Raw genomic sequence first — 24,062 nt, forward strand, 5'->3', positions numbered from 1 at the left:
AAAACCAGCAACCAACAACTGAACACAAGCTGTGAGAAAGCCTTGAACGTTCCCCCGGTTGCTCCAAAATCTCATTTCGACAAAAATCAGGTTTGATGTATTTAATTTTCATCCCTAGTCCTGCCATTTCAAACTCAGACATGTTTTGATGGTGGAAATAAAAATAAAGAAAAAAAAGAAAGAAACAGACACTACAATAAAATTCAGAGACTCCTGAAGAAAGGCAATCTTTTTGCATGTTGCAAAGTGCCTTGGAATTAAAAAAAAAATAGTAAAAAAAAAAAGACAACCATGCTTTTCAGGCAGCATGTCATAAAGGAGAAGCTTTATTCTTGTTCTGTCCTAGCCAGAGAACAGGGACAAGTGAATGCAAATGCTTTTGTTTACTGGGATCTGTTTGTGAGGCTTTGAGGCACTTGGTTATTCAGGCTCATGCTTAGCAATTTCCCAGTCACGAGTCACATTTCCTTTAGTTGTTGTTTATGACTTTGACACATGGATCTCAAAGCACTGTTAAACAAATGTGTCACTGTGGACAGAGAAGCAAAAGCAGCAGGAGATGAACAACTTTCCAAAAGGCAGATTCAGCACACAGCACAGCCATGAACAAAATGAACCCAGACCTAGAGGCAGGCCAAAGTATCTCACCAACAAGGTCTACAGTAGATGGTGGGATCACAGACTCATAGATTCAGAGTGGTTTAGGTTGGAAGGGACCTTCAGGATCATTTAGTTCCAAACACCTCTGCCATGGGCAAGGACACCTTCCACTAGATTAGGTCACTGAAGACCTCATCCAGCCTGGCCTTGAATGCCTCCAGGGAGGCATTCATGACCTCCCTGGGCAATCCTTTCCAGTGTCTCACCACCCTGAAGGCTGAACTCACTGTCTGAGGCATCTGCACACTGTGCTTGTGCCTGCTCAGCTACAAAAAAAAAACCCATTCCCGTGCTGAGGTTCAGGTGTGAAATCCAGGTCTCGGAAAAGTCAAGAGTGAGACCTCCTCAACTTCAGTGCAGCCAGTGTCCAGCCCCACATGAAAAGGCAGTCTCAAAGTCCAGCAGGTCTCTAGGCTGTCAGCAGAGCTACTCTGTTGCATCAAAACATAGGGTTTGGGACAAAGAGCCCAAAGAACACCATCCCCTTCCCTGAGTACAGGGCAGGTGAGGGAAGAGCTGGTTTGGTTTTGTGTTTATTAGGAGGAGTTTTGGTGGGACTTTATTTTATGTTTAGTAGAGAGTGAAATAGAGGATAAAGGCTCTTATATCTCAGATTTTCATTTTGGCTTGGCAGGTATTTGCTTTGCTCTTTTACCATGGCTCAGGAATCCTTTGCTGAGTCTGGGTGGGAGCTTCTACCAAGCTGATCCTTCCTCTCTTGCCTGCGCTTTCTTTCCCGCTAAGCTTTTTTGTTTGTGTTAAGTTAAAGCCAGGCTCTCGCTGAGTACTGAAAACTTAGGCTGGGGGTATCAGATGCTGAAGTAAAGCTAAGGGGAAGACCTCCCCTCTCAGCTATTTAAGGGGCTGAGAGCTGTGCAAAGTGGAAGCAGCAGTCCTGTGCCATCTGAAGCCATACATATGGCTGAATAAGGGATATGCACTATTGCACATCTGAGCCTCTGCTCAGAAGTAATGAACTGGACCCCAGGACTCTGAAGCACATGCATATGTATATATTTATCTACTGAACAATGCAACAATGTCTGCAATGCTTTTTATTTGCCTTCTGGGTTCTGAGATTTAAAGACTTGCGTTTTCTTTGCAATCCTACCAGACAGCCTATTCTTATGTCTTAAATGGAACTTGTGAGTTAGACAATTACATGACTCAAGCCTGAGGTGCGTAAAGAAGACAGGAAAAAAAAGAGCATGAATCCCCCTACTCTTACAAATACTGAAGAAGAATGAATAAATAAAATAACTGTGCAGTCTGGGAGAGAGCTGGTCCAAATGTTTGCTTTGATTGACTAGAGACCTCACAATTGTCAGTGAACCAGCAAGAAGGGAGCAAGGGGGAAACATTCTCCTTGCCACAAGCAAGTTAACTCTTGGGGTACAGCCCTAATCCTCCTGACCTAGGGTAGACTGCCAGACTGGCTGTGCTGCTGCTCAGGCCAGCAGGATGCTTTTTAACACTCCCCTCCATGCACTTGGTTTTCTTCTTTCTCCTGTTTGTTTTTTGTTTGTTTGTTTTTGTTTCGTTTCTTGTTTGTTTGTTTGGATTTTTTGTTGTTGTTTGTTTGTTTTTTTATGGAGTTGCTTCCCCTCCTCACGCTTCCCAGCACTCCTTTCTTTTTTTTTCCTATCTCCCAGCTATTGCATTGTGTTGAGAACAAATTTAGGGTATAACAGATCATATTCTTCTGGCAAGACGTAGAACTTGATGTAAACTTCAATCAGCTCAGGGCAGGGGCTGTTGCAAGGACGATGGGGGAGAGAGATGCATCCTCAAACTGCCTACAGTGGGAATCAATTATGCGGTCCTGTGCAAGAGCATCACCCAGAGGCCTCCACAATAAGTGCACGTTCATCTCAAAGGCTTGTCTCTGTAGCACAACTACTTGTCCCTGCTTCTCACACTGGTCTTTGCAAAATCCAGATGCTGGTGTGCTTGCTGATTTCTGAACATAAGAAGCAGCAACTCCATGCTGGGGTATCTCTGCAGCTTTGCTCTACTCCTAGTTTAACTTACTCCAAACAGGATGTCATAGACTCATAAAATCACAGAATGGTTTGGGTCGGAAGGGACTTTTAAAATCATCTAATCCAACTCCCCTGCAGTTATCAGGGATATCTGCAACTAGAGCAGGTTGCTCAGAGCCCCAAATGACCTGACATGGATTTGGTCCAAGGATGGGGGGTTTACCACTTTTCTGGGCAGCATGGGCCAGGGTTTCACCACCTTGAGTGTAGAAGCTTTCTTTGATCTAATCTCAATCTCCCTCTATCTAATCTCATTCTCCTATTTAATCTCAGTCTCCCTTTTTACTTTCACCCCTTGTCCTGTCACATGAGGCTCTGTTAAGAAGATTGTCCCCATCTGTCCTGTAGGCCCCCTTTAAGCAGTGAAAACCTAACAAAACATCTCCCTGGAGCCTTCTCCAGACCGAACAACCCAAACTCTCTCAATTTGTCCTCACAGAATGAGGGGTTCCAGTTCTCCCACTGACATCGTGGCCTCCTCTGGACCTGTTCCAGCAGATGCACTGGGTATTCCCACTTCCCTGAAGTGCCCCTCTCTCCTTGCCCCCCTCATCCCGTGCAGGAAGGGCAGGTTGTGGCTGTATTTAAAGCCTCCATCTTCCTGGGCACTGAAGCATTACAAGCTGTGCGCTCACCGGCGGTGCCGACTTTCGCTGACTGATTGTTTTCTGATTCTGTTTGGCACTTTATCCTGGCTGCATAGAAAACTTATTATGAAATCATGTTTGTGTTCCATAGATTATCTCTGTGGCTCACTGGGGTGGGAGTAGGAAGCGTGACAGGCAGAGTCAGAGGGGCATGGCTGATGAAAGCCACTGCCAAGGTGACAGGGGTGGAACTGCAGTCACAGTGTTTGCAGAGATGAAAATGAGAGCCCCTTGATCAGCCATGGCTTATCCTGGGGGGTAGTTCAGCTGTTGCAATTCTCCTGACCAGATACATGCCACAAGTAAATGTTCTAAACACAGATTAGTTTTATATTAGATGACTGCAACAGTCCCTGCTGCTATTAAAAATCTGTTAGTCTTTCCCCTAGAAAGCCCCAGGCTAGGGCCTGCCACTCACACCTGTATCAAATCCAACAGCCTGTGGTAGCACTAGTGAGAATTATTATTTAGCTTTTTGGTTGCTACTTGGGTTCTGGGAGCAGACAAAGCCTTCAAGATGCACTCTGAAAAGAGACCACCACGACTGTCCTCAGGTGTAGGACTGTAATTCTTCAAATGGCAAAAAGTTGTTCCTGGCAGAGTGTGAGGTGGGAATCATAGAATCACCATAGCATTGTTTTGATTGGAAAAGACCTTTAAGATCATTGAGTCAAACTCTACCAAGTTTGGTGCTAAACCACTGAAGTGTTCCCAGATTAATTTCAGTTGGAAAAGACCTCTAAGATCATTGAGTCCAACCATCAACCTAATACCACCATGTCCATTAAACCATGTCCTGAAGTGCCAAGACTACTGCTGCAACCCTGGAAAGTCCTTTTAGTCCCCTGGCCATTGCAGATGGTTAAAGCTTCTCTGATACCAGATGCTAAAGCCTCTCTGATCATCCCTGTGATTGAAACAAATGTGCATCCTGTGATATCAGTTACATATGCCACACAAAGGAAGGGCAACCATTCTTTTCTAACCATTCTTCTTCTTGCCTTCTTCCTCTAGCTACATAGCCTGAATGTCTGAAAGCAGCATGATTAGGATCTGGTTGGTGGCATCAAACTTTCCCTCCCTTGGCCTCTCTGCTGGGAAGAGCTAAACAGGTGGACTACTCTTTTGTCAATTGCTCAACACAAACATTCCCCACTCAGGGAAGATATAAACAGGAAAAGGTTGGGGAGGAAAACAAAATATGACCTGTAGAGAAACAAATAAAAATGGGTTCTTTATTTCTCAGAGGTGCTTCTGGCCTCTAAAACCTGCATTTCAGGAAGAGGCTTCTCAATTTCCCCCACTCCTGAGCACAGAAAGATCTGACAGATTTTCCTGCCCCCTTCCACTGCTGATCTAAAAGCAAATGGTCCTCCCTTATTCACAAGTTGATCACAAGATGCCGGTGGTGCAACAGGTTTCACATCAGTGGGGATGGCCATCTGAACAGCCTTCATGTATCTCTCCACTTCATTGATTTTGTTCCATTTCAGTCTCAGCTGAAATTGTATTTTTTTTTTTTGTCTCCTCCCATGTCTGTCTCTTATTTTCTCCTTCATGCTCTTTCTCCTGCTATTCATGATTTACTTTCTGTAACTGTCCTATTTAAGCTGCAAAATGGCTGGGAAGATGGCTTCTGTAGATGATGCTGGAGAAAGTAGAAGGGTCCTGTCATCTACCCATCATGTTGGAAGTCAATAAACACATCCCAACATCATGGGAGGTAGAAATCTCATATCATCACCCTGTATTTGATGCCCAACACAGCGAGAAGCACAGAGGAGAATGGCCACAACAACTTGGACAAACTTGGAGGGAGCATTTTGTGGGAACTTCTGGCTAAAGCAAGCAGACTTACAGGATCAGACTCAAGGCTTATCTCCCCACAATGAGTTTGGGGTCCCACCTAACTCCCAAAAGGACTGAATGCCCTTTCCTGGAGGAGCACCATGGGATGTTACACACGCTATCATACACTCTTCATCCCAGCTGGAGCATGCTTTTGAGAGCCTATAGGTCCCACAGTCTCACCATTTCTGGAACCTCTGGGATGTGCACAAGTCAGAGCAGCAAAACACGAGGAGTCTGTGGGGCTTCTTCCTACATTGGGGTTTTTTATCATGCGAATGCCACGCTGCAGCTGGTTCTGGGAAGGCCTCTGCCCACACACTAAATAAATTGTGGTGCGGCGCTCTGCTTCTCTATGGAAACCGTCCCCAGCATCTCTCCCTCTCTCTCTATAGGATTTTTTCTCATTTCAGGCTCCATAATAAATTAACAAGAAGATGTTTTCTTTACACCAACCATAGGAGAGACTCTTTTCTGTACTCGATTAATCTTTAGTGATCTATATTAAATATTTATCTGAAGAAACGAGGCTTGTATTGCAGCAACATTTTCTATTATGAGACTTTATCATATCAAAAGATATTTTCCTGGTGCTGACTCCTTCATGCCTACCCAGCCAGAATTTCCAATGGAAGGCCACCTTTCCTTTCTCTTCCAGTGACCTTTTCCCTCCATAACAAGCGGCTGATATGTTAGAATTTACTGGGTAATAAACATTTTTTATCGAGTAGGAGGAAGCTGGGTGGTTTGGCACCAGCTTCCCTAATAAAACCCAGGGGAGAGGCTGTGGTGTTTGACACCAATAAAGGCAATGGAAGAAGTTGCAGCCTTCTGGGATGCTGGTCACGACTGACAAGGGGAGCTAGTGTCAGTCACGTAGTTTTGCTTTGCTGAGGCACTTTTGGAAGAAGTCCAGCTTGCTGGCATGGGAGAGGAAGCTGGGAGGGACCTGGTAAAGAGCTCCTCTGTTCTTTCCCAGCATTATTAAAATGGTGTGATCTGTCCTATGGAGCCATGAACTGGGATTCCTAAATCTCTTTTCTTGCAGCTTGGAAGTAGAGGGACTCTAACCTGTTGAGATGGGGATCTTAGTGTTGGCTTCAGGCTCTGTTTATACAAGAACGTGGAGAATGCACATCATAGTTTGATCTTAAGCAATTAGCTGAGTTTCTCTACTTGAGATAGACCTGCATGGGTTATAGATAAATAGAACCAGAACTACTTTTATTGAAGGAGCTTTGAAAGGAAGCCCAGACACAGGACTCTGCTTGTGGTGTCAGGTGATGGACACCACCACATCAGAAAGTGATCGTCCAAGTTCACCAAGAGGTCACAACCTATTAAGCCTCCACCTCCCATGGGAGTGGTGATTTAAACCACGGTCAATAACTAACTCGTTCCACAAAAGGCTGAATAAATCATCTGATGAGTAGATATGCACACACTATAGCTGTTTAGTTTGGATAATGTATGACTGAGCTGTTATTTTGACAAATAGCTAGTGAATAATATATTTGATGAACCGCATAATATTTTACTAATGATTAATTTATTCATTCTAAACAAACAAACAACACCCAGCCTTTCCCCCCAGCTATCATAAGGAACTCTAAGTAATGGCTGCAAAGAGCTTTGAGGACCCTGGATGAGCTGAGTCTGTTATTCTTCCTTTTATCATGGTGTGTTTCTAGTGATTTATTACCAGGGGTAATAAATTCCTGGCTTATGTTATAGAAAGCCTCATTTAAGGATCATGACAGATCCTGCTCAAAAGCTCCTGATTTTGTTATGCCTGCTAAAATCTACAGGAATTTAACACTTAGGTAGTTAAGCACCTACACAAAGTGCTTAAATATTGCTTTATAACTCTGGGCCAAGTTTATCTGAAAATCATCTGCTGCTTCCGACTAGAGACAGAGGTGTGTGGGTTAGGAATAGTTCTGGTGAGGCCACTTGCTAGAGGATGGTGGTCTATGAGATTCATTTGAGGACTGCCCTGGCCATAGTTCTCCCTCTCCCTCACACTAATCCCATTCAGAAATACAATTTCTGAGAGTTCAGAGAGGAGATAAAGGACCAAAGAGCAAGAGTGCTTCCTCAGAGCTGTTCTGCAGAGGCGAACTGATTGATTACAGATTGGACGCCGCTCCAACTTCCTTTCCTACATGAAAAATTGAGAGCTCTTAAAAATTGAATAAAATATGCCATTCTAAGAAGGATTTCCACTGGCACAAGCACAATAGGAGGTAGTAGTGAGTTGCTCAATATTTCTGTGTGCACTGGCTAATCCTCTACTACTCAGTCCCTGTGGCACCTGATGATAACTCATCTGTAATTGGTAAGGGCTTCAATTCTGTGTCTCCAGACAAAGCTTAAATCGTTCACGTATGGGAGAGCTCTGACTTCAGTTGCAGCTGGAGCTGTCCAAGGAGATTATTCCTTTTTGTAGATATTTCCAAGGCTGTAGAATCTGGCTTTGTTCCATGCTGGAAGAATCTGGAACAGTTTGTAATGTTTTCATTAGACAAAATTTTGTCAAAACAGCTCATTTCTTAGATCTCTCTCTTTCACCATAGTCACTAATTACCTGAGAGGGCAGGGATTCAAAACTATGTTGAATCCAATTCATCAGCCTGAAACACTGCACTACTAACAAAATAAAACATTTTGACAAAACCTTACTTTGGAGAAAATCTTTTTTCTGCCTCACTGGGGCAATATGATTACACCTAAAATGCAAAGACTTTGACATCCTGTCATTTGCCTTCCTCCATCCTTGTAGAGCTTCATCAGATCTACTCCCCTTTTAGTGCACAATCCCCACCACTAGGAGTGAAAATCCCACCCCAGTGTTGGAAACACTTGCAAGAGTCTGACAGAGAGCTGAGAAACTTCTATTCCAGCTAGCAGAGAGCAGCTGTGCATATAAATTCTTTACCTTTGGATGCTCACACCCAGAGATACAGGAGATAAAGCACTGTCTTTTTTAAAAGGCATGAGGCAAATATCTCAGTCCCCAGGACTGAATATAATAAACTTCTTTTTATGACTCTGCTGCAGAAGAAAACTAAGTCCAAATACAGTTGGAATTGTCCTGTAAGCTAATTACATAGTAGTATTTAGCTTCTTCCACACTCTTGGTTCCTCCTTTGCTAACCCTAGAAGAGCAAGCAAGATTTTTCCTGTCCCATGTTATAGAGCCTTCTCATTTTTCTGAGCTACACAAGATGCTTCAGCCACCCTATCTGCATGCAGCTCAAACATCAATGCTTTTGTCTGCACAGAGCCACCTGTGAGGCTCTGTGAACAGCTACAAGCACAGTATGCTCTGTTACCTCCCTAACTCTTCAGTCTGCATTAGTCTTAAAGTGAACATGGACAACCTGATTGAACATGAATGTGAAAGGCAAGGCCACCACTTAGTGATAATAGTGGCAACCCCCTTTCATCTTATCACACCAACATCCCTGTCTTTGTGTGTGTAGCCATTCCAGGGATAAAGTGCTCCTGGGTGGTGCATATACCTCATAAAAACAGTGGAACTAGTTGATTCCACATCCAGAGGTTGTTTTCTCCCCTTTTGGATCAATTAAATGCATCTGAGATTATCAAATAATTAGCAAAAATTCCGTTCTGGTATTGTACACTTATTCACACTTCTTATTGTCTGTTCAGTGTGCAATCCTATGGTGAGATGGAAGGCTCCAGAAGACATTTCTCTCTGGGTTTGCAGTGCTATTGCTCTGTGGCTTGCTTTCCCTGCTTATGCATGCTGACGAGATTTACTGTTATGAATTGCCCTGCAAAACTACCTTCAAACTCAAATTTAATAACCTAAGTATTATGAGGATCAATATTATGGCTATTCTCATTCATGTGATTAGCAATAATATAATTTGGGGAAATATTTATGCTGCAGTGGTGACTAGAGACCTGGATTAAGTGGAGATCCTCAGCATCTATGCAGAAGAAAAGACACTGTTCTCTCCAGCTGTGTGCTGAAGTGCAGTGCTCAATCTCTGAGCCTCCATGGGTTTGGATATTTTATGTAAGTTATCTAATAAGATAACAAACCAGCCTGACAATCCCTACAGCCATATTGCTAACTGTTTGAAAATCATGAGTCAGGCTCCAAAAAAGAATTAAGAGATTGGTTTTAAAATTCATGAGACTTTCTAAATCTGATAAACTTCAGGTTGGGTTTTTTTTTTTTTTCTTTTTTCTTCTTTCTTCTTCCTTTTTCTTTTTTGTCTTCTTCTTTCCGAGTATGTAGGAGTCATTTTATCAAGTTTGCCTCAGCAATTATGAGGCCCATAGACTTACTTTAGAAAAAAAAAAAAAAAAAAAAAAAAAAAGAGTTGAGACTCTTACATAATCACAGGACTCTAAAAGTGTGGGCTTTGAAAAGACATTAAATAGTCTTGAGATAGAGTTCAGCTTGTGACTCGGCAGCACTCGCCTGCTGAAACGCTCCAGCACAGATTTCAAATATCAAATGCTCCCAAGAAGCAGTCAGGAGTCTTTTAGGGTAGGAGATAGGAAAACCCTCATAATCTGTGCATGAATGGGGGGTAAGGGAGTGGAGAAAACAGGGGGGAAGGGAGGCAAAATACATGGAGAACACATTAGCCTGCTGTGGACTGTTCATTTTGCTTTAACCAGAGATGCAGCTAACAACCTTCTTCTCGTATTCCTGTCTCTCCTGCTTGCTCTTAACCATGCAACACACAGTTCTTCCTGTGTACCAAGATCTCTTATTAGTCTTACCCAGGCTGTGCACCTATACTCCCCAGGGAGAGGCCCAGACATTTGGAAGGGAGTAGAAAGTAATGTTCTTTCTGGGGTTTTGCTCAAGAGCTGGAAGCTAGCACTGAAATATTTAATGCTGAATACTCAATAGGCAAGTTTCCCTTTGCTGGGAGCAAAAGAACCGGTACAAGAGAAACAGAAAGGGAAAAAAAAAAAAGGTGTGGTTGGGTATGAACACACAGACAATGGAAACACAACACAGTGCTGCTTCTTCCTCCTCCAGGTAGCTGTGGGGATGTTGTGTCCCTTCCTGGTCAGTGTTTGCACCCTCATCCAAGGTGAATCCCCTGAGTGTACTCTGATGGTCAGCTACTGAAATCAGTGCTTAACCCCAGTCAGTGCTCCAGCAGACCTGCCAGTCACTACAAGTCCAGTAGTGCTTTGTACTAGGCTAGTACCAACCCATATGTACTCTTTGAAGCATGAAAAGGGATGCTTTGATTGAAGAAATGACAAGATCTCCAGCCACAGCAGCAGAGAAGGCAGTGTCAGAATGCTTGCAAGAGCTATCCCTAACTCAGAATCTAGAGACAAGTCCCAGCTGTAAGTTGCAGGGGAATAGGTCTTCCACTGGCTTTTCATGATACCATGAAAGAAGTTCTTACAATATGAGACACACCTGATCCTGGTGTGCTAGCTGAAAGTATAGCCAGCAATCAGGGTTCTTCTTCAATGAGCCTTGTGCAAAGGTTCTCTTGCTTGGGAGATGGAAAGCATCCAGAAACTTCTTGACTGGTCTCTAAAATGTCCATTTGCTCCCTGTCTTTGTTGAAACTGATGTCAGGAGACAGCACAGCATAAGCAAGCATGTCAAGTGTTGAAGGGTGAAGCATGCCATATAGGCGTAACAAAGGAGTCCATCCACTTTTGGGATAAGGAACTCCAGGTGGCAAAACACTTCCTGCCACAATCCCAGAGAGGAGAATTTGCATGCCACTGCTTAAAAGATGCTGTGCACCATGGGCACAATTCAGCCTGCAGGGGCACAGTGGTGGCCAGCTGGCTCTTGCCACACCTACATGATGGTTGTCCATGAGCAGAGTCTGTGTTAGGGTAAAATTTGGCCCCGCCAGGGTGCCTGAGGTTCATGGACAGCAAGAGAGGACATGTTGATGTAACTATCCCATAGCACAGCTTTCATGGAAACCCTCTTTCCTCCATGTAAGGCCTTTCACTGCAAGCAGAAGCACAAGCAGGCCTGCCCTGATTGGGAATTTCATGTAATGGCTTCTTCTGGCTGCTTACCCCTCTGCTGGGAGCTGTCTTCACGTTAAAGCAGATGTTGGTTGCACTCGGGTCATGTTTCCAAGCTTCCTTTTGCAGTCAGAAAGGCTAGAGACTCTTCCCTCCCTCCCCTTGCTCATTTCTTAATTAAAGCTTAAATTCTGATGTTGTCACATGACTGTAGGAGCAGAGCCCCAGGCAGGCATTTAGTGCTCTGTGTTGTCAGCGGGACTTTGATTTAGAAGCATAGCAGAGACTTTAGAGAATCCCATCCCTCTGCTACGCCCCAGCCTGGCCCTGCTCCCAGCTGCTGGTCTCAGACCTCAAGGCTTGCCTTTCAGGGCAGCTGCTAGAGCAGGATGGAGGCACTGCAGAGCATTGGGATAATGCAGAGGACCTCTGTCCTCTTGAAATAGAGTGGTTGGTGAGCCAAGGCAGCTGCAAGGAGTTTGGCAGGGAAGGAGGAGGAGGAAGCACCTGCCTGCAGCCTGTGCTGCTCAGAGCCTCAGGCCCAGCCATCTCAATGGCTGTTAATACCATGTGGGATCTTCAGCTCCTGTCCCAAACCCTCTCCTCCCCTCCCTCTCAGCTGAGAGAGTTGGGTCTTTTCAGCCTGGAGAAGAGAAGGCTCGGGGGAGACCTTATAGCAGCCTTTCAGTACCTGCAGGGGGCTACCAGAAAGCTGGGCAGGGTCTGTTTAGAAGGGCTTGTAGTGATAGGACAAGGGGCAAACGGTTTAAACTAGAGCAGGGTAGATTTAGATTGGACAATAGGAGGAAGTTCTTTACTACGAGGGTGGTAAGACACTGGAAGTCCCAGAGAAGTTGTTGAACCTCATCCCTGGAAGTGTTTAAGACCAGGCTGGTTAAGGCTTTGAGCAAGAAAGGGAGGTAGCCCTGCCCATGGCAGAGGGATTGGAATAAGATGATCTTTAAGGTTCCTTCCTATTCAAGCCATTCCTTGATTTTATGAGTCTGTGATTCTCTTTCTCGCCTGATGAGATGTATTTAACTGGCAAAAATGACTCCTTGGTGAAGGGAACCTCATTGCATCTTCCTGTAAATGATGGTCACTGTGTCAGCAGTAGAAGGCTGTGAAGTGCTGCAGATTTGGAATCCAGGTCTGATGACCTGAGACAAAGAGCTTCCAGACTTGTAAATAGTGTCCTTGGTGCAGACTTGGCAGCCTAAATATTGCCATCACCCTGCTCCCCAGGAGCAGATCAAGTTCCACCTGCCCAGGGCTCTCCATAGGGGAAGCCAAGGCTTCACCAAGCCACCCACATGCTGTCAGCTCCTTCACCAGGTACACATATGCTGCAGCACAGAGAGAAAAAGCTGGCTTCACAAAGGTATGTTTGATTTCATCCTGGCACAAAAGGGCTGACCCAAACCCTTCTCCTTCCCTTCTGCAGGCTAGGCTGGTTCCTGGGTTTCTTTTCAGATGTGTCCTTGGGATCAGTACCTGCACTTAGCAGTTTAACACAGGAAACCAGCCTGGATGGCTCCAACTGCCCCAGTGGGACACATCTTGTTCCATTTACAGAGGCTGGTGGGTGGCAATCAGCAAAAAAGAAAGGGGAAAAAAAACCCGCAACAAAACTACTTTCTGGAACCCAAGGGAAACATTAGAGGGATCCAGAAATAGAAAACCCCCTGTAATAGGTACAGTCATACTATCTCCCAGTGCTGCACTGGTGCCAGAACAAAATTATTCCATGCATCTAACTGGATGCCTTTTTTTTTCCCCCTTCCTAATGTAACAGCTCCTCTGCTGAAATAAGCATCTGCCTGATTTCAAAGCAGAATTAATAATCTGCTCACAGATAAAAGACTGAAGGTTTCTCCTTGCCTTGTTAGCCTTTAAATATGCTCCCAAGCTACTGGACCATAGTCTGCTAGTCTGGAGAAATCTGAGCTGAACGTGCAGAGTCATTGCTGTGCAGCATTCTGAGGAGCAGTCTCAGGAAGCCTGCTCAGCACAGCACTCCACCTTTCATGCAGAGCTGAAAAGATCCCCTCACCAAGCAAGGTCTTGGAGAGGACTGTGTAGGAAGCTCCCTCCTAGGCCAGCAGGATGCAGATCTCTTTGGAAAGGTTCACTGACTAAAAATATCTTCCTCTGCTGTTTCTGGGATTCATTTGGATCACAGTTAAAATATTTCATTCCTGGTTCAGAGAGGGAGTTTTTGGGTTTTGTGCTTGAGTATGCAACTTTGCAGAAGCGTGCTAACACCCAGCCCATCCATCTAGGAGCTTGCCCAGGTCAGCAGGCAGGGCAGCCAGGCAGTGAGATGCCCTTCCCAACACACAGCTTCCATGGCTGCTTTCCTCCAGAGGAAATGGCATGTCCTCACCACAAGCACCCTATCACAACACAAACTCATCCAGTGCCTTGCTTCTGCTCCGTTCCCTACAGCCTGGGTGTGCACTGCCACGCTGAGATGAGGGTCTGCCCCTTCCCTAAAGCCTGGCCAGATGTTCTGCTCTAATGTCTTTGCAGCTCTGAGCACATAAAAGGCTGGTGATATTCATCCTTCCGTTTGCCCTCTGTTCTCAAGAATATCAAAGAGAAGGAGAGGTGTGTCCTTCTGTCAAGTCCTGCAGCTGGCAGTGATGTTTACAAGTCCTCACCATCTGAATCCAAACACAGCCGGAGCAGCTGCTCCTCCAGCCCCAGTGAGGGGGGCTTGAGGGCTAAGCTCAGCCCAGCAGCCCCAGAACTGAGCACTGTACAGCTCAGCTCGACTCATTCTCTGCCTTCCCCTGCTTCAGCCTTTATTCTGCTTATGCAAATACATTAAAAGCTTCCCATGCTCAGGAAGAGGCATTGTGCAGGGAATGTAATGACACTGGTCCCTGAACTGCATGAAGAATGAAGGTGGTGGCTGAAGGAGAAGCTAAGTGATGGATCTGGCTGGTTTATGCCCCTCACTGAATGGCTCCTGTTTGCCAAGCTGCTGTGTTTGAGCTGGTGAGACAGGAATGTAAATCGTGGCTCTCTTGCAAAGTTGCATAAACTTGTAGCAATGTCATTTTTAGATTAACATTTACATTGAAGAGAGCACTGGAAAGCTTCATTGTTTACATGCACTATGGAAATAGATTTAAATTTTTGGTTTGCACACATTTACTTACAAGGCATTTACTGATTACAAACGAATGTACACCACTCGTTTACATGCATAATGTAAACTGTGGAGATTTTGGACTTTTTTTTCTTTTGCCATGTGATGCTACACAGATTTCCATTGCTCATTCCACACAGAGGCAAGAGCCTCCTTTCATCTCAGCTCCCTCTGTCCTTCAGTTGCTGTGTTACCTCTCCTGGAAGAAAAAAAAAAATAAAAAGAAAAAAAAACCTTTCCTCTGACTGGCAAACATAAAAGTTGATGTCCCCTTTAAGCACATAGCATAAAAACCTAATAGGAAAACCTTGTCAGCAGAACTTCAGCATGACTAAAAAAGCCAAAGCAAAGATGAAAAAGCCAAACAGTGCCTATCAATTTGTACCAGTGCAAAGCATCACCTTAATGCTGTTTGAGAAGAACCTTCATGGTGCTTTTTAGCATGCCTCGAGCATTCAAACAACTGGAACAGGGCTGAAAGCTTGCCAGGATATGTGTGTGAGAGAGGAACTGTGTCTGCACCCATGTTGTACAGTTTGTCTCAGTCAGGTCTCAGCATCCAGCTTCATTTTGAACAAGCAAGAGCCCTCTCAGACCAAAGCTCCAACCCTGCTGCTCATCTAGCTGTGCCTCCCTTGCCCAGTGGTGCTGGGGAAAGGATTGTTTTCCTTTTTTATCTTAAGATGCTAAAAGCTGAGCCCAAGGGAAGTCAAAGCTGAAGCCTGGGGAGTTTTAAGATTTCAGAGTAGCAGAGTGAAGAATAAGGACAGCCAGAGCTTTTTTACTTTCTCCTTCCTTATTTCAAGGGCATCAAAACTATTTCCAATTCCACATCAATTGAAGGAGCAAGCTGAAGAGCAAATAGCTAAACAAAATACACCCAAAATCAAAATGTTTCACTTTTGACATTTTTAAGAGGTATTTGTTGACTTTGTGTTTTGAGAGGAGCTTTTATGCCTTAAAATTTGCCCTCCCAAAAAAAAAAATTCACTGGATTAATAAAATCAAAACAAATAACAAAGCTTAAACCTTTCACTGAGAGCCCAAAATGAAATGTTTTGATTTTTTCATTTTACTGAAAAGTTGAGCAAACATCCATTTCAGATCAACCCCTTTTTAATGCTATTTTTGTGCCCTGCAACCAGTGAACCACAAAACCAATTATTTGTACAGCTCTAGTGACCAGTAGATTAAATTCAATCCAATAGAGGGACAGCAAAAAGAGTCAATGAGGAGTGGAGAAAGGGGAGAAGAAGAATGGACTGAAAAAAATGGTGGAAGCAGCTCTAATAGATCTTGTCTTTGCCAAAAGTTAGCCTGCATTTTCACAGCCACTTCAGTATGACATTAATCCACATTGCTGAGGAAAACAGCACTCTCCAAGCCCTGTTAGCCCCATTACTGCCTCCATCCACACAGTTCTGCCCCTTTACTGTCACCTAGAACCACAGAAGCATTTTGGTTGGAAGGGTCCTTTAAAATCATCACTCCAACTGTTAGCCCAGCACTGCCAGTTCACCACTAAACCATGTCCCTCAGCACCACCACCTACACAGCTCTGAAACCCTTCCACCACTTCCCCAGGCAGCCTGTTCCAGGGCTTGGCAACCTTTTTGGGGAAGAAATTATTCCTAATGGTCGACCTGAACTTCATCATCCCTCACCTCACTACCACCTCCTATCAGGTAGTTGTAGGGAGCAACAAGGTCCCCCTCAGCCCTCCTTTCCTCTATACTAAACAATCCCAGTTCCCTCAGCTGCTCCTCACCAGACCTGTTCTCCAGACCCTTCACCAGCTTCATTGTCCTTCTCTGGACACTCTCCAGCAGCTCAATGTCCTTCTTGGAGTAAGAAGCCCAAAACTGAACCTGGTATTGATGGTGTGGCCTCACCAGTGTCAAATTCAGGGGAGCAATCCCTGCCTGGGTCCAGCTGGACACACTATTCCTGATCCAGGACAGGATGCTGTTGGCTTTCACAGCCACCTGAGCACACATTGGCTCATCTTCAGACAGCTGTTGACTAGCAACTCCAGGTCCTTTTCCACTTGACAGCTTTCTAGCTATTGTTCTCCAAGCCTGGAGCATTGCATGGGGTTGGTGTCACCTCACCACACAATGAACAAAACTGCAGAAGTGATCTAATTGAAAATTAACTTTTTTTTTTTTTCTTCTTCTTCTTTTTTTTTTTTTTTTTTTCCATGCCAGATTGGTTTTCTGTCAGTTCCTCAGCTGTGGATATCACAGGTCTGCAGGAAACTTGCCTGAAAGTTCAGGAAAGACAAAATTTCTGTAATGAAAGCTGCTAAAATTACTCATAGAGTCCTCACATTCAGTGGCCAGATTGTCCAAGTCCTGTGACTGAATGTAGGAGTTGCAGTCTGCTTCTGCTTAGACATATTAAAAGCTCATAATGCTCCCAGCTGGAGAGCCAGAGCAAGCAGCCTTAGAAACCTGGCTGCTGTGGATGAAGGTCCTGAGGCTCTGGGCAGTGCTGGGGATGTACTACAACAGCTTCTCCAGCCCATAAATTGGTGAATTTTCCTTGAAGTCAGCAGCTTCACATATTTATGCCACAGAGAATCTGGCCCATTGTTTTTAATTTGTGGTGCCATAAAACTTTGAAAGTTTTCTGGGACAGTTTTGTGAGGCCAGATTTTCTTTTTTTTCCTCCCCTTTCTTTTATATTTTTTTCTTTCCTCTAAGGGAAAATTTAAGCAGCAGAACAGCATGTGCATTTCTAAGTCAATTGTACAGCAAAGATCCTTGCTTCATGTTTATTCTCTTCCCCTTCTGTGAGGGAATGACACATTTAGAGAGCACGTAGCTGCTCAGATTTGTGAGGTTTTTTTTTTAGGACTAAATAAAAATCTCTAGTGTGGCTGAATGCATTCAGCAGTGCAAATCCCTTTATGAGCACCCAGTTTAGTGTCCACTCTGAATCAGAGACAGGGAAATCATAGAAATGTTGGTTAGATGGGACCCTGGGGAGGCCCTAATCCAACCTCCTGCTTGAAGCAGGACAATCACCAACTCTTGAGCATATCAGCTGTGGTTTTGTCCAGTCAAGCCTTGAAAACTGCCAGGGATGGAGATAACCCTCAACTCTCTATTGACCTGTCCCAGACCTGCACCATCCTTTTTTGGAGGGAAAAAAAAAATAAAAACAAATAAACTTCAAACAACAAAACCAAACAGATTTTTTTCTCCAGATACCATCCCAATCCATCTACAGCTGGCTTGTGCAGCCAGTTTCTCACAACCTTTCCCATCACAGGAGCTGTATTTATTTTATTTTATTTTATTTTATTTTATTTTATTTTATTTTATTTTATTTTATTTTATTTTATTTTATTTTATTTTTAGTATGTTCAAGGACCCTACTGTAATGGTTGCACATTTGGTCCCATCACACTTCAGGCAGAGTGAACACAGAATGGTAGGGGTTAGAAGAGACTTCTGGAGATCATCTAGTCCAACCCTACTGCTAGAGCAGATCACCCAGGAACATGCCTGGGTGGGTTTTCAATGCCTTCACAGAGATTCCACAACCTTTCTGAGCAGCCTACTCCAGTGCTCTGCCACCACCAAAGGGAAGATTTTTTTTCCTTATGTTTAAGTAGAACCTTCTGCCCTGTCCTGTCACTGGACAAAACTGGGTCTCATGGGATGGGGCAGGACTGCCTGGTTTGTTGCCACATCCCTCACTTAGCTTTGCATCAGTGGGTGCATTTTAACCAGACTTGGCAGAGGTGCCAGAATTATTCTGTATTTGGAGGTTTCATGAAAGCAGCAGCCTGTAAATGGTCCTGCTGCAGGAGAAATTGCAAGGCAAGCAGATCTCCTTTTCATACCCCAGGGTTTCCCTGCTCTCTTACACAGAGAACCAGATTTCCCTGTCCTTACTATCATTTCAGAAAAGGGAATTAAACTCCCACATGAGGAAAATCCACATTTCCTCTTGCACATGCACATTCCCCTTCCAACCCTCTGTGATCATCCACTTTATGTTGCTGTCGTCCCTTACCTCCAAGCACCTTGCAGCATTTAATTAAGTCTGCCCAGCAACACAGAGCAGAAAAGTGCTGTCAGCTCCCATTCTTGTGTGGTGGGAGGGAACCAAGGCAGTGAGATGGGAGCTTACCCACAGCCACACCATAAACCTGGGACAAATGTATGGATACTGCCTGCACTATCCCTCTGCCTGACTGGGAGTGCCTCTTTCCAAGGTGGTCCCAGCTGTGAGTTGCTCTTTCCAAGGTGGTGCTTCCTGTCCCTGCTTTGATGTAGGAAAAGTGGCAGTGGCAGCTTGGCTACCCAACTGAAGAGATCATCTTACTGCTTCTCTCATAGTCTCCCATGCCTCACCTCTGACATTGAACAACCAAGCCCTATATATATATATAGTGGAGAAGATTATGTTTTCTAGAACTTGCTTAAAATGAGCAGCATCATTAGTGAAATGTCTCTGTGGCAGTGCTTCTGCCTGGCCATTTGCATAGTGTGTTCAAGTGCTCAGTCTGCTGTTTCCTTTGCTTTGCCTTGTGGTTAAATAATCAGTTTCTGGGAGAAGGAAAGAGGACAACATGACAATACTCTTCACAGTGGACTGGAGCTGTTAGCTACTGTCTCATGGTAACAGGAATGTTTTCTGGTCTGAGCAGTGCCCTAGTCTCAAAGCCAAGCTGAGCTTCATCTGTTTTCCAGCCTTCATGCAGCACCTAGCACCCAAGGCTCTCATGACTAGGAACAGCAACAAGGATGGTGATAATGAATATTCAGATACCCCACAAACCACTCTCAGCATCTGCCATCCTATCTCCATTAGCATCAGAGTGCACAGATAATGATCAAAGCAGCATTTTCCTGCCAGAGGCCCCCCCCAAACCATCCTTATTAGTGTGACTCAATGCTGATTAATGTGCTTCCTTAATGCAATTGTATCTTCCCCTACTGTTCAGGATTTAATAGAAAACATCTCCCCCTTTGCTTGCTTTCCTCCTAATATCACATGAAAGGTGCAAACCTTGACTGAGGGTACCACGAAAATCAGTTGTCCAAGTTTTGTGTGAGAGAGAGAAAAAACAACTACAAAGAAATACTCAGAAGGAGGGAATGAGCCTTTGGAGACTGTGGCACTGAACTTGCCATGCTAGGAGGGGAGATCTGGACCCAGGCATCCTGTGAAAAGATATCAGCAGTGATGCTGTTCCACAGCAGTTCTGCTCATCCAGCATACAAAATAGCCTTGTTAACCAAGACAGGCTCTTTGCCTGCTGCTGACAGACTGCTGGCCTTCAGCTGTGATGCAAGGAGAAGTGTTGTGTGTTTGGTGTTGCTTCCTCTTCAACACCACCTGTGAAATCAAGAAAATGCTGCGTTTTGCTGCGTGCTGCCCTGCAGCATGGACAGTGGCTTCATCTCTGTGGGTTCCAGTGTAAATGACATGGTCCTAATGTGTTGTGTCCATGCTCCAGCACAGCAAGACACTGGGGAAATCATCACAAAACAAGAGCCAGTGTTTCAATTAGAGATGGGTGAGGTCCCCTCGCCTGATTTCACATCCACTCCAGGTCCTTGGTTGCTGTGGTTGGTTTGAGGTCTGCTGCTTTTGTCCTTAGGAGAAGAGCAGTGGTCAGGTCAAGCATCATTCCACAAACTCACAAGTGCCCCAAGGAACTGTCTGACCCAGGGAAAAAGAACAAAGCAGCCAACCAAAAAACAAGTATGGGAGAAAAAGAACATTGTCAGGGAAGGCTACGCAGAAAATTCCCAGGCTCCGTATCAGCTGCTTTTCTAAAGGAAGGAGTGATATCCTTAATGTAGGATATGTGCCTCCCTTGGGCTACTCTAGTGCAAAGAGCAATTGAGAGACATCATTTGGGAGGAAAGAGGCTTCTATGTTGGAATTAAACAGTTGACAAAATCCCAACAGCTTTGCAGGTTCTCGAAGTCAATTTAAGGAGCCCACAAAATGAGATTTTCCCCTGCAGTCAAATGATGTCTTCTGGAGGGGGATGGTCTCAGAGTCCAGCTCTTAACTGCTGGAACTGGCCGTGGCTCCACTAATTCACCACAGCTAGACTGACTTTAACACTCCTTCAAAAATGCATGGCCCCAGTTTTCAGTGACCAGTTCTGCCATCAGGGCTGATACTATAAACAAACAGCCATCCAACATCTAGCCAGCCTCCTACCTAATGGCTCCATCTGCTCGACTGAAGCACAGGAGGTTTTCCCCTCCTCCTCAGCTGACTGTAGCAGGAGCAATAGCTAGTCCCAACGAGAGTGTATCCAAAGAGCTCAGCTCCCAGCAGCTCAAACCATGACACACATGGCTGGATTTCTCCAAGCTATCAGCCCCCTCTTTCAGCTTAGTGTATGATATCTGGCCATGAGATGCCTCCCTAGGTGTCCCTGAGGTCTTCCCATATCTCTCTAAGCTCTCTCCCTAACTACTTCCATTAGACTTTGTCCCATCTCCAATTTGTGTTGTGAATAATGACTTCTCCAGCATTGTGACCATCCACAAGACCCTTTCAGACGGCTCCCATGCATGCAGAATGCTGCTGACCATTTTCTCCCATGCTAGAAGGAGAAGGACATTGTGTCCTTCCCATGCTACAAGTGCCTTTCCTAAGTGCTTTGGCAACATCCAGCAGAAATGGAGAAAAACAAATCACTTTCTGCTTCCCACATGTAAAGTACATCCTGATCCAAGACAAGCCTTCAAATTCTTCCCAGTCTCCTGAAAACCAAAGGGGAGTTTGTTCCTGATAGCAGAGAAAACTAGAAATCACAGGCTTTGCATGCAAACAAGATTTTAGCTCCTTTATAAAAGTGGAGACAACAAAGCCACAGTGCAGGCTGCCTGTTCTGGGTGTGAATTCTCTCATGGAAAACCTTTCAGGAAAGGTTACCCACAACCCCCTGTCAGATGTGACACAGGTATGTCTGAGTCTGCCTTGAGGAAGAGGCATGGATCAAATGACCTCTCAAGGTCCTTCCAGATCCGTTTCTCCATGATTCTTAGAGACAGGATCCCAGGGTTGATGGATCTCTGGCCTGACCTACAGTGACAGTTCTTAGATGTGTCTGAATACATTCATTGCATGAATTTCTCTCCCACTGCAGCCCCTGTAGACTGCTGTGGTAGCATTCAGGGCTGAGCAGCTCTTTAGCAAAGGGCAGTGCCACTGCCAGGGGCGTTGCATGGGGCAGAGATCTGCAGTCTCAATCAGAGTGGATGTTGTCAGACAGAGCAGGAGGAGAGTTGGGGATATCCACAAGCAGGAAGAAAGTCTGTTCCCTCTGCTCCTCTGTGCAAGCAAACACACTGAGGCATCCTTAGTAGAAGTGTGGCAGCATAATGTCTAGTTTTTGGGGCTCTTCCCCCTGAGGTGTTTGGAATGAAGAGGACAAGCCAGAACAGTATCTTCAGTCCATGCTAGCCTGCCCCTGCTCTCTGGGCTGCTGCAAGGGGAGGGAGACGCTGCGCTTCCCGGAGGCCATGGGGCAGGCAGAACTCATTTTTCTTCCCTACACTTAGATGATGTCATTATCACTCCACAAGTGCTTTTGGCTCTCTGCCCGTGGGAGGACACTGCCTGCACACATGTGGTTTCTGTGCCCTCCCCACCATCCCCCAGCCATCCTGTACAGGTATCTCTGTGCACGTTGCTAGGGGGCTGTTCACCAGCACCTTCCTGGCTACTGGTTTGCATGGTTGTGTTTCCAAGTCTCTTTCTGAATCACAGCAGGACTACATCATTATGCAAATGCACACACGTCTGTGAGAGTTTTGCAGTCTCTTTGGGTTTCAACACAAACCTCATGATGCTTTCTGGCTTATTCCCCTTCACTTCAAAGCTCTTGCTGCTTTAATAAGAGACTCATATGAGAACCCCAGCTTTTCAGGGCAAAATGGAAAAAGAAAAGTGTGCTTCTGGATATCACAGCTGGCAAGAAGAACTTGAAAGAGGAAACAACTAAGGCTTGGAAGCATAGAAAGCTAAGGCAAGTCCAAATTCTGCCTGTTCTCTGCTGGTATTTAATTGGAAGACTTAAACCAAGATCACAGTTCAGGGCCCATGTTCAGCTCATACATGGAGACAATCTACATGGGTCTGTGGTCAGCTATACACAGCTATGGCTTATGCACAACAGTGTGAGAAACGAGATACTGATGTGTGTCTTGACATCTTTATGTCTGTTCTTGCCCATGTGAAACTGAAGCTATTGGCAGTTCACCTGTATGGGTTCAGTACAGAGACTTGGCCTGCCCACAGGCTCTCTGAAAATTGAAAAATGCACTTGTGAACCTACCCATGAACTGATCTGTCACCACAAGTGAAGCACACCCACACCCTTGGTCCCTTTTTATCTCCATGCACGTTGTGCACATTGCCATGGTACTGCAGTGCCTTCATCCCACTACCAGAGCACTGCAGCTCAGACTTTGAACCAATTTGCATTGCCAGCTGAGGACCTTGAAGAACCAAAGCAATGTTTCCAGGTGGAACGGGGACAATGCTGCGTCTCCCGTTGACTACAATCCTTCTCCCATTGACTCTGAGCCTTGAGCCTGTGGGAACTGGCTGAGTTCCCACCACCTAACAACTTCTCCAAGCTACAGGAGCTGTAGGAAAGAGACGTACCTGTATATTTTATATCTGGTTGTAAATCCTTGACGATGTCTTTCCACAAAGGATAAGTAGCTCCGTGAGTGATGGAAAGGCCCCCTGTCTGATATAAGCCAATCAAATTCCTTGGAGACATGTTGGTTGGTAGCAGCTGTGTCCTGGTGGGAGGGCTGTAGTAGTATATGGTCCCATATAAACAGGAGGTAGAGGAACTCAACAAGCCTCCAGTTCATGCTTTTCTGTCTGCCTTTTTCCTCTCATTCTTGCTCCATTCTGTGGAGTCCTGTTGGAAAAGAGAGGGAAGAGGAGGAAAGAAAGAGAGAGAGAGAGAGAAATGGAGGGGAGGAAAGGGAGGAGGGAGAGAAAGAGAGAGATCAAAAATGGGAATTGCCTTGATCCTTTGACAACTGTCTCTCAGGGCGAAAACAGACATAAAAAAAATCAAGATTTAAAAGAGTTCACTCTGTCTGTGTTACAGCTTAGAGTACTTGGCAGTGTTTTATTCATGTACCTAAGTGGTGCCTTTAACCTCCTGAGCATATATCACCTTTGAAATCTCCAGGTCCTGACCTGAGACATCCTCACCACAGCTTCTCCATCATTCCCCTCATGAAGTTCTCTGCCGTGCTGCAAAGGCAGCTGAAGGCTGGGCGCAGGAGGTGGCCGCACCCTAGGCTACAATTACCCCTTTATTGTCCCTTTAATGCTGTGCCAGAGAAGCCTGTCTTCTGCTTTCATGTCTCTCTGATGATCTGTAATCCATGCTCCATGCAACCTGAGCAATCTATAAAGACCCAGCTCTTTTCTTTAAAGTGTTCCAAAAAAAAAAAAAAAAAAAAAAAAAGAAACAAACCCAAATAATTACTCAGGCCTCAGTGTTGAGCACATGGGGACACACAGACACATGCACATGCACAGACACACAGACACAGCCAACCCTGCCAAACTTTGACAGAGAAGAATCACCTCGACCTGCTTTCCCTGCCTGGGTGTTTGGGAGGTGTGTGCCTGGTGGAGGGGGACAGGGTCTGTTGCTGTTTCGATTACGGGAGGACCTTGAGGCTC

The 24,062-nt window shown here is 45.1% G+C and overlaps 1 protein-coding gene across 1 annotated transcript in view; it reads right to left on the reverse strand.

Annotated features, from left to right (window-relative positions):
• BRINP1 (BMP/retinoic acid inducible neural specific 1) overlaps positions 1–23,230 on the reverse strand; it is a 63,182-nt gene extending 39,952 nt beyond the window's left edge. The window contains exon 1 of the mRNA XM_054393468.1: positions 23,013–23,230. Coding sequence (XP_054249443.1) covers positions 23,013–23,230 — 218 coding nt within the window. The remainder of the gene's footprint in view (positions 1–23,012) is intronic.
• Between the last annotated feature and the right edge of the window lie 832 nt (positions 23,231–24,062).

The sequence above is a fragment of the Indicator indicator genome, chromosome 28 (assembly GCF_027791375.1).
Source record: "Indicator indicator isolate 239-I01 chromosome 28, UM_Iind_1.1, whole genome shotgun sequence".
Taxonomy (NCBI): domain Eukaryota; kingdom Metazoa; phylum Chordata; class Aves; order Piciformes; family Indicatoridae; genus Indicator; species Indicator indicator.